General features: G+C 41.3%; 1 protein-coding gene across 1 annotated transcript in view; it reads right to left on the reverse strand.

The window, feature by feature from the left end:
- Window positions 1–480: 480 nt before the first annotated feature.
- The window catches only part of LOC121283979 (NACHT and WD repeat domain-containing protein 2-like), a 50,988-nt gene continuing 37,582 nt past the window's right edge, over window positions 481–13,886 (reverse strand). Inside the window, exons 6-7 of the mRNA XM_041198842.1 lie at window positions 12,362–12,942; window positions 481–4,354 (exon numbers count right to left, since the gene is read on the reverse strand). Coding sequence (XP_041054776.1) covers window positions 590–4,354; window positions 12,362–12,942 — 4,346 coding nt within the window. The 3' untranslated portion in view covers window positions 481–589. The remainder of the gene's footprint in view (window positions 4,355–12,361; window positions 12,943–13,886) is intronic.

Raw genomic sequence — 13,886 nt, forward strand, 5'->3', positions numbered from 1 at the left:
TTGTCGTTGACATCTTTTGATGATCTGCTTCTTTCACTGCTTGTTTGTCCCTACAACCACACCACCCCCCCTCCACCTCTCTCTTTCTCTATCTCTCCGCCCCCCACACACACACCTTAAACCAGCTTATATTTCAACTCTTTCTTGGACTCGAACTCAAGTTCTGTCGAAGGGTCATGAGGACTCGAAACATCAAGAAAGTCTACGTGCCCAGCGCTTTGTAGGTGAACTACAAGGATCTATTTTCGATGGTTTGGTGGGGGTGACACCAGTTTACACCTAATGCCACTGTTCATTTTTCATGCATTCTCTTTTTCGGGAGCGTAGTTGACCCATCTAGCTGAAACCAATTCTAGGTTGTGCCCATATTTGCCAGAAAAGAGCTATAATGTTGTAAAATAAACTTAAATGCTGGAAAAACTCAGCAGGTCTGGTAACATCTGTGGAGAGAGAAACAGAGTTAACGTTTCGAGTCCGTAAATCTCTCGTGTTGCCCATCAATTGTAAAAGAACTTGGGGGAATGTGTTAGCTCTGTGTGTTCATATTCATTGGTTAACTGGCTGTGTTCCAGAGTGAAGAGCAAGGCTGTTACTGTGAATATTCATTGAGGGAATCCACCCAAAAAGCATTGGGTAAGTTTTTGCACAACCAATCTTTCTTTCTGGGAGGGTAGTCACCTTTGGCCACCTTGCTTAGTCGATTTTTAATTTTGTTTTGAGCACCAGGGTAGTCAACAACTGTGTACATTCCAACAGTCCCATCTTCAAATCCCACAAAAATATTTAAATCATTTTCAGACACAACAATACATGAAGGGATTTTGCATAAATAGCAGCTTCCAATATTTTTCCCATCTGTTGTCTGAACAATATTAAGTTTTGCACTTGAATGAAGGTCACAATTACAGTGGTGTTTGTAACATACATAAACAACATATTGACCATCTCTGGTCAATTGTTGATTAAAGATAGCTCCCTCTGTACTAACGACACTCAATTTTCCATGGAGGATGTCCAAAACATTGATACTCTCAGTGATCACCGAAATGATCGCAATCCTCCCATCTTCGGAAACCTGGAAGACGTCCAATTGCCTTGAGAATTTGACAGGGAGCTGGCTCTGTCGGCAAAGAGATTCTTCTACTAAATTCCAGGTATAAATACTTCCAGAGGATGATACTAGCATGACATAGTCTGGATAGTCTTTCAGTGTCTGAAAAGCAACAATATCTGCTTTATCAATGCATTCAAATCTCTTGACTATGCCTCCTGACCACAAGCTAACAGCAAGAAGGAGATGCTCGTGAAGACCCAGAACAAAGGTACTTTCTGGTGTTATCATTGCTTTTTTTAAGTGTATGTGAATGTTGCAGACGATATGCCCTTTGGACAGTTTCCATACCTTTGATACGAGGCCTTCGCATAGCGTCACAACAAAGTGGTCGTTTGGTGTTATCAGTAATTGTGTCACATTGCCACATCTGATGCGGTGCAGGTTTTGACCAGCTTCTGTGTCCCAAACGTAAAGATCGCCACTAACATCTGCAGTTACCATAGATTTGCCTGTTCTTGTCAGAGCACAATGTTTTACAAGGTCAGCATGTGTAAAGGTAGCCTCTATTTGACAGAAAATCAGGCTCCATTTGAATACAACACTGGTGCCATCAAAGGTATAGAAATGCTTTCCCTGTGATGAAAGGAGAAGTTGTTTGGTCCTTTCTGTTCTTGCTATAGCTGAGGCTGTATCTATGCAGTCTAGGTCCCAGGACTTCAGAAAACCCTTTGAGGTAAATATTACCAAAGCTTTTTGCTTATAGCATTTAGAGAGCCTCAATGGGCTACCAAGACTGTTCTCAAGTATTAGAACACATTGCCCAGTCTCTCTCTTCCATACAAATAATGCCTGGGAACCACTAATGACTGCTATAATGGAATCACAATTTTGTGACAATATAGCTCGGATGAAGCTTTCACTGTTAGGTGGTTTGAATTTGTCTGACGTACTCCAATTCAATGTGTTCCACAATTCAATGCAAGATGCCCTGCACAATAACAATGAGTGCAAAGAAAGTTCAACACTCAGAACTTTATTTTCATCTTCTTTACAAACAATCTCTTCCAAGAGATGTGGTTCAGTCATGTCTTCTGTGCCCCAAACACAAATGTTCCCAATATTGTCTACAACATACATTTCCTCTTTGGATTCAGACAGGAAAATGGAATAGACAGATGCTTCAGGAAATTCCAAAAACACTATGGCTATCTGGAGAGCAGTATGAATATTAAATATTGTGACTGTGCTCTTCAATTGCCCACACAATGCATATGTTCCATCAGTAGAAAAAGATACACATTGAACCTCATGTTGGCAGTTTAACTGCTTGACTGTGTGACAAGAGTTGAGATCAAAGACCCTCATCTCTGTGCTGTTCTTGAACCACACTACTGCATTTGTGGTGCTCAGAGCAAAACCACAAATTGGATGATGAATTTCTGCAGTGTTACCATCAAGACTGCTTCTCATATCAACTTCGTAAAGCAGCGATAGCTGGGCAAAGTTGTACACTAATATAGTGCTGTGGACAGTCGCAAGTACAAGGAATCGGTCATCCTCTGACATTTGGGCTCCTGAAACTTTAACTCCATTTGTGTTGATTTGTTCCCAAGGTGCTTGGATCTCTAGGTTCCAAGCATATACAGAACCACTTTCCAGTGTTACAAGAACAAGAGACTGTGACTGAATTTCTATGATATCAGTTGCTACAGACAGTTCAGAGGTACACAAAGCAGCATACACCCCGGGCACAGTAATTACTGGACTGTGCATCACAGCAACGACATTATGCCTGAGCCCTTCTTCATAAGCCTGCTTTAAAAATTTGAACAGTTGTGGGAAGCACTCTACAAATGGTAGAAGTTTCACCTGAATAACCATTGATAGATCATCAGGGGATGTTCGTAGTAAGCACCATGCGCTTTTCAGAACTGCTGCCAAAAATCTAATCTCCCTTCGATTTATTGTGAGAATATTTTCCTCTAGTTCAGCTATCAGCTGAACCAAGTGACCAGCTTTAATCATTGCTTGATGGGATACAAAGGAAGACAGCACATCAAGATATAGTTCTCCCAGTCTTCCGGTTCTTTTCAAATGATATGCTAGTTCATTAACTTTTCTGTGATTTGGAAAGACAAAGCAAGGATTAGAAGATTGGAAATGAAAAAGCCATGGTTGTGAAGGCTGCTGTCTATCAACATATATCTTCATTAAAGGATTATGTTCCGATATCTGACAATGCATTGGTTGGTCCTCTATTGGTTTCTGATGCAACATAGTAATGAGAAGTGGTTTCCCTCTTCCACTGGACCACCGGCCACTGAAGTATTCCACCATGATGCTGTGCATTTGTTGCACAGTTTCCACGTTCCTGAGGTAACGCTTATTGACAACCAGTGAAAAATGCCGGTTTGCCCAGAAGAGCAACTTTACTCCATTATGTAGCCTTCCTACCAAAAACCCACTCAGATCCTGTTGCAGTCTTGCTAATGAGTAATATGGCACTTTCACTGAGTCTGGCAAGCCCTTTTGAGGCCAAAAATGTTCTATAACATAGTCATCAAGTGACAAAATGTCCAGCAACTCAGCCTCCCCGAGTCCTGAAGTTGCAAGTGTTATGTAGCCTAAAGCTCTGGAAACCAGTCTCTCCCCATGTCTCCTTTCAAGCCTTTCGAGTAGTAGCTTGATACTGTCATGAACACTTCTGCCTAAAGTCTGGTCATCAATATTGTCATGAGATCTCCAACAAAACATTTCATTACAAAGCAGGTTAACAAAAAGTGGGAGAGTACACTGCCCCAGGGCTGCATTCACATAAACCTGCTGCCCAGAGGTAATTCTTCTGTTGTAGGTTAGAAGGCGTTGTGTAAGAATTTTATTGCATTCCTTTCTCTCTCTTGGCTTTAATTCAAGAAAGTCAGCTGCATCAGGGTTCAATGACATGCATTTTTGTGCAATTCCATACTTCTTCAGAGTAGTAGAAATAATTAACTTGGTGAAAGGTGGCAGAGATTTTGGTAACCACCACAAGGCTCTGGCACCATGAGTCCCTGAGATCTGGTCAACAGCATCTATCATTATGGTCAAGGGATGCTGTTCAGATGATTCTTCTAAAAGACTCACAAAACAGTTCATTAATTCCACAATGTTGTTGGAATATATTTGGATCGGTTTGTGGTAGCTTATTGCTATTTGCTGACAGATTCCAGTTAGGACATTTCTAAGGGAAGTACTTTTGCTCGTGGAAGAGAGGAAGCGGCTGACTGTCACAGGGTTACAGTTGTTTAGCCATGAATTTATCTGAAAGAAACCATATAGAGAAAAAGATTAGATATTTATATTTTATTGTTTCCCCAAGCAATATTTTACTAGGTCATTGTTAGTTATGAGTAAAGAAATGCATCAGGTAGAATAGCTATCTGTGGGTTAACACAGTCGGTACAAAAACTAGAACAACATCAGGGGGAATTTTAGAAAGATGAGGGGTAAGCCAGCTAAGGTGAGGTGGAAGGAGAAATTGTCTCATGGGGCTGTAAATCACCATAGAAGAGCGATACAAGAACACAAGTAATTGGAGCCGTGTTAGATCATACAGCTCACCAAGCCTGCTCTGCCATTTAATACGATCTTGGCTGATCATGACTTCAACTTCATTTTCCCGCCTGCTCCCCATATCCCTTAATTCCCTGAGAAACCAAAAATCTGTCTATCCCAGCCTTAAATGTATTCAAAGATGGAGCATCCACAACCGCCTGGGGCAGAGAATTCCAAAGGTTCACAACTCTTTGAGTGAAGTCATTTTTCCTTATCTCAGTCCTAAATGATTGGCCCCTTGTCCTGAGACTGTGCCCCCTTGTTTTAGATTCCTCAACCAATGGAAACAATCTCTCAGCATCCACCCTATCAAGCCCCTTCAGAATTTTGTAGGTTTCAATGAGGTCACCTCTCATTCTACTCAACGCCAGAAGATACAAGCCCAATTTACTCAGCCTCTCACCATAGGACAACGCCTCATTCCAGGGACTAATTTAGTGAACCTTCGCTGTACCACTTACAGTGCAAGTGTATCCTTTCTTAAATGTGGAGAGCAAAACTGCATACAATATTCCAGATGTGGTCTCACCAAAACCCTGTGCAACTGCAGTAAGACTTCTTTCTTCTTGTACTCCAATCCCCTTGCAATAAAGGCCCAAGATACAAGGTTATATGCAAGAGATTTATAACAGAAGGCAGGGGAAACATCTTCAGAGTTGTGAGGCTGTGGGATTCACTTCCAGGGTTAATGGGTGAAGTAGAAACTAGACCAACATTAAAGGTTATATTAGATAGGATGAAGAAAAAGGAGTTGAAGGGATTTGAGAGAAAGATGGGCAAATGTGGTCAGAACTATTTGCTGGCATGGATACATAGTGGTTGCAGTGGAGTGGTCGCTCTTGTAATCTTTAGATACCTATTACTTTAGTCTCTTCAATGCAGACAGGATAAAGTCAGGCTTTGCAAGGAACACATACATTTGTTGGCCTGACTAACAACACAAAATGTCTTTTCCCCGACACCTTTTTCATCATGCCCCCTTATACTATTATAGAAAGGGGATATACCTGCATCTGCCCTTCAGTTTGGTTTTGTATGAATAAATTATATTTGGTTGGATGTTGCCAGAGCAAGGCATTACCTACCTGCTCTGCTGGTTAGACGTTTTGCTGTGCCCTTCAAATCAAAATGATTTTGTGACATAACTTAATGGAAGTGCAAGCAGATAACAGCATAGTGACAGCCACAGGCCATCTGGGTCCTCAATGAATGGCAGGACCAACAATGTAACACCATAAAACAATAAGATATAAGAATCAAGAACGAATCAGGAATGACGGAAAAGGAGGATGAATTAGATTAAAAGAAGGTACAGAAAGAGAAATAAAGAGGGGCTGAGAATAGAACTTGGGAAAATAAAATGGACGACTACATTGGCAAAAGAAATACAGAACAACAATTGGAATCATTTTAAACTGTGTTTAAAAGAGTGCAGGAAAAACATAGGGCAGAATTTTGCCATTGGCAAGCAGGGGGGTGAGGCCTGCTCGCCAACGCGTAAAATGATGCGGGATGTCGTCAGCCAGAAGACCCAACGTCATCCTGCCTCATTTTAAATTTTCAGGAAGGTGGGGGCACAGCAAAATCAGCTGTGGGCCCGCCAACATGTCAATGGCCAACTGAGGCCATTGACAAGATCATTTAACCAATTAAAGGACCTGTCCGTCCAACCTTAAGGTTGGCGGGCAGGACAGGAGCCCCAGCGGGGAATAGAAAAAACATGAAACCTTATCCACCAGCGGGTTGAGGTTTCCTGCAGGGTTTTATGTCACATGAGGGGGACATGCAAGGGATTTTATTTTCTATTTTTAATATTTTTCAAAGTTGAAGCGATCTCCCTGAGGCTGCACTTAGCCTCAGGGAGATGTGCACTCTTTCATGTGAAAGAGCGCACTCTTACTTTTAGGGATTCCCTCCCCCGCCCACACAGGGAGTGCATAGCGCTTCCTGCTGGATGTCATGCTGGGCGGGCCCTAATTGGCCCATCCATGTAAAATGGCGGTGCGGCCTGGTTCGCTGGCAGGGATCGGCTCCGTGCCCACCGGAGATTGGGTCGGGCCTGCCCGCCCGACAGGCAGAAAATTCTGCCCATACTTTTTCTTTCATGGGATATGGGCATCACTGGTAGGACCACCATTTGCTGCCCATCCCTAATTGCCCTTGAACTGAGTGGCTTGCTAGGCCATTGCAGAGGGTAGTTAAGAGTCAACTACATTGCTTTGGGTCTGGAGTCACATGTAGGCCTGACCGGATAAATATGGCAGATTTCCTTCTGCCATAAGGATATTATTGAATCAAATAGGTCTTTATAGCAATTGCTGATAGTCTTAGTAATGATGGCCATGAAACTATCTTTCAATTTCAGATTTTACTATTTGAATTCAAATTCCAGCTGCCATGGTTGCATTTGAACCCATGTCCCCAGAGCATTAGCCTGTGGCATATCACTACACCACCATCTCCTCAAAGGAAAGAACAAATTAAACACTAGTGGGACTCCATGGATGGATAAAGACATAAGGAAACAATTAAGAGTTAGGAAAGAGGCATAGATTAAGTACATATACAACAGAGGGGTGCACGAGAAGATAGAATACAATATTAGGAAAGTAGTAAAAAAAGCAATTAAGAACGCAGAGGAACTATGGAATTAAGTTATCAAGGAAAATAAAACAATATATTTTACAGGTACATCAATAAAAAAGGAAGGCTTTGATGGGAATAGGAACATTAAGGGATAGACAGGGTAACACCACAATTACAATAGAGAGATATTAAATAATTATTATGGTTCAGTACTTACCATGGAGATGGAAGAACAGGTAGACATGACATTGAATGATCAGTTGAGTAATGAGAGAAGTGCATTTAAAATAAAAAAGGGGATGTATTGAATAAACTAACCAAACTCAAAGGGGATAAAACACTTGGTCCAGATGGAATGCATCCAGTATTTTAAAAAATATATAGGCAAGAGTTAACAGAGGCATTACTATTCATGTTTGTTAATTTGTTAGAAAAAGATGCAGTGCCAGGAGAGTGGTAGATAGCTAATGTAATTCCATCCCAAAGGGGATGGAACATATCCAAGGAATCATAGAACAGTCTGCTGTAGCTACTCCTACCAAGAGATTTGCTGTCATGGTATGTCATGCTCGTCTGTCATGTGCCATCCTCACTCATTCACTGTAGCTCGTCTGCAACTGCTCTGTGACATCCGTCATCCAACTATGCCTCAGTCGATCCTTCTTTCTGCTGCCCTCCAATTTTCCCTCCAGATCTCTGTAGTCTTTCAGTTCTGATTAAATGGTCAAAATACTGACATTTTCTTTTCTGGATGTCCCTTTTTAAGAGTTATTTTCGCTCTTGCTATTTCAAGCACCTCTTCATTTGTCTTATGGTCTGTATATGAATTTTTAGCATACATCTTAGCATCCATATTTCAAAAGCTTCTATTTTCTTCCACAGATCTTTACTTATTGTCCAGGTTCCTGAGACGTACAGAAAAGTGAATAGCATGTAGTATCTTATGAGTTTTTTCCTTGTTACAAGCTTGAGTTTTGTTGTTAACACATCCTTCACCTTCACAAAATTACTTCTGGCTATCTCTCCTTCTTCCAGCTTCTGCCATCTTTTGTTCTCACTTGTCCTAAATATACATACTTACCTACTTGTTCCAGTGTGACACCATCCACTTCAATCTTCACTTGAGTTTCTTCCAATGTATTCCTTCTAACGACCATTGTTTTTGTCTTTTTGGTGTTCATACTCATTTGATCTATAATATTTTGCAGGGCCTGTCCTGATTCTTGAAATAGCACTGTGTCATCAGTATACTGCTAATTTGTTATGTTCTTTCCTCTAATTTTTACCTTTGGAGGTATATCTAATTCTCTGAATATTTGTTGTGTGTACAGATTGAATAATTTTGGCGACAGTACACAGCCTTGTCATACTCTTCCCTTCTCATGAAATATATCTGATTGTCACTCTTCTAGCCTGATACTTATTATTTGGTCCCAATGTAGGCTCTGGATAAATCTCACATCTTTCCTGTCAATGTCACATTTCAACAACACGTCTATTAACTTTTAGTGATAAACATGATTGAATGCTTTTTCATAGCCTCTGAAGCATATGTAAATGTTCTTGTTTACTTATAGATATTTATTGATAATTGTTCTCAGGTTAAATATTCCCTCTCTTATTCCTACTCCAGGTCTAAATCCAGACAGCATTTCACCAATTTCAGCTTCAGTTGCGTTATTCTTTTTTTCTATTATGATTTTCAAGATCACTTTATGAGATGACTCATTAAAGTGATATAATATCAGATAGTGATATAATATCAGATAGTGATATAATATCAGATATAATATCACATAGCTTATAGTTCTAAATTAATTGCACTTGGGTTTCTTGGATAACTTAATTAATAATGAATGTCTCAAGTCACTTGGAATGTATCTTTTGGTATATATTTTGTCACAAGTTTCTGTTGTCACTTCTCATTCTGTTTCTCCATGGGCTTTTGGATGTTCTGTTGTTACTTCATCTTTGCCTGAAGCTTCTCCTTACTCATCAGTTTCATCGTGTTCTTTACCTCTGATATATTAATGTTTGGTTCCTCATTTGCCTCTATATCTTGAAGGAACCCACAATTTGGATCAATGTACAATTCACTTATACATTCTGTTCACCTTTTTGCTACTGCATCCCTTTCAAACAGCATTTTACCATCTTTGTCTTTTATGCACTTACTGTCTGTGGTTATCCTGTTCTTTCTTTTTGTCAAAGATTTCAACTTCTAGTGCATAACTCTCATTTTGTCATTTATTTCCAGCTTTCGTACTTCATCACACATCTCATTATACCCTTTTTCTTTAGCCTGCCTACACGCATTCTTTATTTTCTTTTCAATGTTATCAAATTCAGCTGTGTTTCTTTTCTTTCCTCTTTCTACCATCATAGCTAGGATCTCACCTGTCATCCACTCCTTGCCTCTTATTCTTTTCCATTTTGGTAGCATTTTTTTTGCAGTATGTTGTGTATTCCCTTTCATGTTTTTCCACTTGCTTTCTATTTATTGTTCTGAAACCTCCGCTTGTTCCAATTCATCAATCCTGAGACATTCGTGCTTGTTTTTTTACTTAAAGAGTGAATGCCTGTCTGATATTCTCATCCTTCAACATGTCAAGGTTTAAATGGTAGCACATTTTTTTCTTTTTTAGTATTTTCAGTTTCAACTTAATTTTCGCCCCAAGGAGACAGTGATCTGAATTTATATCTGCGCCGGGATATATACGGTTTCTCTTTATACTGTTTCTAATATGTTGTTTCACCATCACATAATCTATTTGATTTCAATGCACACCATCTGGACTTCTCCAACTGTATAGTATTCTTTTTGGTTGCTTAAAGGTGTTTGCCACCATCTGATCATTTTCTTGGTAAGATTGTATCAGTCTCTCTCCTCTTTCATTTCTCGATCCAAGCCTTGTTGACCAACATGTGTTCTTGATGTTCCTTCATCAACTTTTAGCATTTAAGTCGGCCATTGCAATGACCACATCAGCTGATTTAACTTGATCATAACTCTCCAGAATGACACCATAAAATGCCTGTAATTCCTGCTCACTGTGATCTTGTATCGAGGCATAAACTTTTATGACAACCAGATCAATTTCCTTCTTTCTTAATCATGACCACTCTTTCTGAGATTGGCCAGTAATCTCAAACTAATCTCTTGTATTTTATGTTTACAAGGATTCCTGCTCCATTCCTATGTTTCTCACCTCCCAAGAAGTAGAGCACATGATTCTTCTTTTCCATATGACCAGATTCTAACCATCTTGCTTCTGCAAACCCAGTAAGTCAATACAGTACAAAAACAGAATTACCTGGAAAAACTCAGCAGGTCTGGCAGCATCGGCGGAGAAGAAAAGAGTTGACGTTTCGAGTCCTCATGACCCTTCGACAGAACTTGAGTTCGAGTCCAGGAAAGAGCTGAAATATAAGCTGGTTTAAGGTGTGTGTGTGGGGGGCGGAGAGATAGAGAGACAGAGAGGTGGAGGGGGTTGGTGTGGTTGTAGCGACAAACAAGCAGTGATAGAAGCAGAATATCAAAAGATGTCAACAACAATAGTACAATAGAACACATAGGTGTTAAAGATAAAGTTGGTGATATTATCTAAACGAATGTGCTAATTAAGAATGGATGGTAGGGCACTCAAGGTATAGCTCTAGTGGGTTTTTTTTTTTATTTTATATAATGGAAATAGGTGGGAAAAGGAAAATCTTTATAATTTATTGGGAAAAAAAAAGAGAAGGGGGAAACAGAAAGGGGGTGGGGATGGGGGAGGGGACTCACGACCTAAAGTTGTTGAATTCAATATTCAGTCCGGAAGGCTGTAAAGTCCCTAGTCGGAAGATGAGGTGTTGTTCCTCCAGTTTGCGTTGGGCTTCACTGGAACAATGCAGCAAGCCAAGGACAGACATGTGGGCAAGAGAGCAGGGTGGAGTGTTAAAATGGCAAGCGACAGGGAGGTTTGGGTCATTCTTGCGGACAGACCGCAGGTGTTCTGCAAAGCGGTCGCCCAGTTTACGTTTGGTCTCTCCAATGTAGAGGAGACCACATTGGGAGCAACGAATGCAGTAGACTAAGTTGGGGGAAATGCAAGTGAAATGCTGCTTCACTTGAAAGGAGTGTTTGGGTCCTTGGACGGTGAGGAGAGAGGAAGTGAAGGGGCAGGTGTTGCATCTTTTGCGTGGGCAAGGGGTTGTGCCATAGGAGGGGGTTGAGGAGTAGGGGGTGATGGAGGAGTGGACCAGGGTGTCCCGGAGGGAGCGATCCCTACGGAATGCCACAGTGTCTATTCATTCCTTGTTTGCAGTTATCAAGCTTTCCCACCTGATACAAAGTCCTTATATTCCATGTTCCTCTTCCAAGAAGCTACCTCTTCCATTGAGTGCAATGCGCTCAGAAACTGAGAGTTTAGGTCAACTATGTCAGAAATCTGTTAGTTACATCATTGGGCAAGACTTCCCTTCCTTACCACTACCTACAACAGAATCAGTTGCAGGGGGCCCAATCTCTTCTGTATCTCCTATTCTTCGAATATGACTTTCCCTGGCTAACTATGGGACTTATATTGTTGTGAGGTTCCAGACTCTTCACAGGTAACTGGCCACATTGCTTTACTAAGTGTCATGAAGGTTATGGGTTCAACTCCCACCCCAGAGACTCAAGCACAAAAAATCAAAAAGTTAACAGAGTACTGAGGGAATGCTGCACTGTCGGAAATGCAGTCTTTTGGATGAGACTTTAAGCTGAGTCTCTGTGTGCCCTCTCAGGTGGATATAAAGATCCCATGGCACTATTTTGAAGAACAGGGAGTTATCCTCATTATCCTGTTCAATATTTACCCCCCCCCCAATCAACATCACAAAAACAGATTATCTGGTCATTGATCACATCGCTGTTTGTGGGAATTTGTTGGGGGCAAATTGGTGGCCTCATTTCCTATATTATAACAGTAAGTACATGTCAAAGTACTTCATTGGCTGTAAAGTGCTCTGAGATATTCTGAGGTCATGAAAGGCACGACAGAAGTACAAATCTTTCTTTTTTTTATTTACTTGGTAAGTGGCCAATCACCAGACCTGGGGAGGAGGAAGGCAAAACAGGACAAAGTCAAAGATAAAATTCTGTACCTGTTTGGCACATGTTGCCATGAGAAGTGTTTTTCCACTGCAAGGCCCTCCCACAATAATGAAGGGTGAGTTGGATTGCTCCCCAAGGATGTATTCTTTAACCTGGTCCATTTCTTTCCACTCAAAGTCAGAGAGGGCTGCATATAAATTGCACAAGGATGTATGCTTCATCATTTCCTCCATCCCACCGTCAAACTCATCTGTCGGCCTTTGTGCATTGTTGCTGTCAATGAGCTTAACCACATCAGTATAAAACTGCTGGCAAAGGCCCTCGGTGTACTCTTTGCTCATCTGCTCTGTACGGTTCAGTTTGTGGTTGTCCGATAATGTACAGGTGTAGACGTGTAAATTAGAGGAGATGACGAGTGATGGGAGAATCTCATCACGCAGTCTGAGGAGCTTGGCATATGCCAGGGCATCCTGGGGCAGCTGCCTCTCCGTTTCTGTTTGTCCTTTCTGGTCTTTGAGAATCTTCTTCAGATGGCGAGTGAGGTGTGGAACTTTACAAATGTAGCAAATGCACTTTTGGAGAACACTTGGTGGTTGATTTACAACAGCATGTAGTAACTCATCTTCAAGAGCTATACAACGAAATAAAGATATTATAGCATTCATACTTTTAAATGGGCATTAATTTGTTTCTGTTCAGGAGCCTTTAGTGGCCTGTTTTTCATTTAGTTTTCATTACAGAATTTCAGGGTTGCAATATTGATGTTGATGCTACTGACCCTATGAGCTCAATTTTAATGCATTCCCCTCCGCCCTCCCACGCCCTGAGCTCCAACCTGATGACAGGCGGGGGGAGTTTGCGTGGGGGTTGGTGGCGGTGAGCAAAATTTAACAAGTACAAATCAAGCCACTGACAAAGAGGCCTAATTAACTTTCAAAATTTGTGCCCCAATGACAATATTGATACTGCAACTTAAAATTAACTGAGTGAGGGAGGTGCTGAATGGTCAAGTGAAGGTGCAGGAGATCAGCTCCTTGTAGAACACTTTATGGGCCGGGAGGAGCAGGAATGCTCCCCACAGGCCTCACCAGGAAATCTTCATTTCCACTCCTTGCTGCCCCACCCAACCTGGATCACGACCAGAATATTCACGCTCCCCATCGTGAAGGCCTGATTAAAGACCCATTATCCTTGATCTTCCCCACTTCCTGCTGCACTGACTATCCTCACAGGTCTCTGGCTGCAGCTCCTGCTGCTTGTTTGCTTATCTGCACACCAGCCAGTTTATCAATTGGGCCAGCTGTGGGTAGGAGTCTGCAGATTATTTAAATAGGGCACTCCTGTTCAGATCGGCAAGGCCTCCACATCCCAAGTCTTATCAGGTTTCCCTGCACTCTGCCACTCTCTCCCCACCTCTCCATTAAAAATCAGGACTCATATTTCATATTAGAATCTTTTCCAATTAAATGCTTGAGAAAAAGGAAGCCCCAGCATCACAGTTTCCAGTCTTCAGCCGATTTGATTCACTCCAAGTGATATCAAGAAATGGCTGAAGGCATTGAATACAGCAAAGCT

Source organism: Carcharodon carcharias, chromosome 11, assembly GCF_017639515.1.
Source record: "Carcharodon carcharias isolate sCarCar2 chromosome 11, sCarCar2.pri, whole genome shotgun sequence".
NCBI classification, from domain to species: domain Eukaryota; kingdom Metazoa; phylum Chordata; class Chondrichthyes; order Lamniformes; family Lamnidae; genus Carcharodon; species Carcharodon carcharias.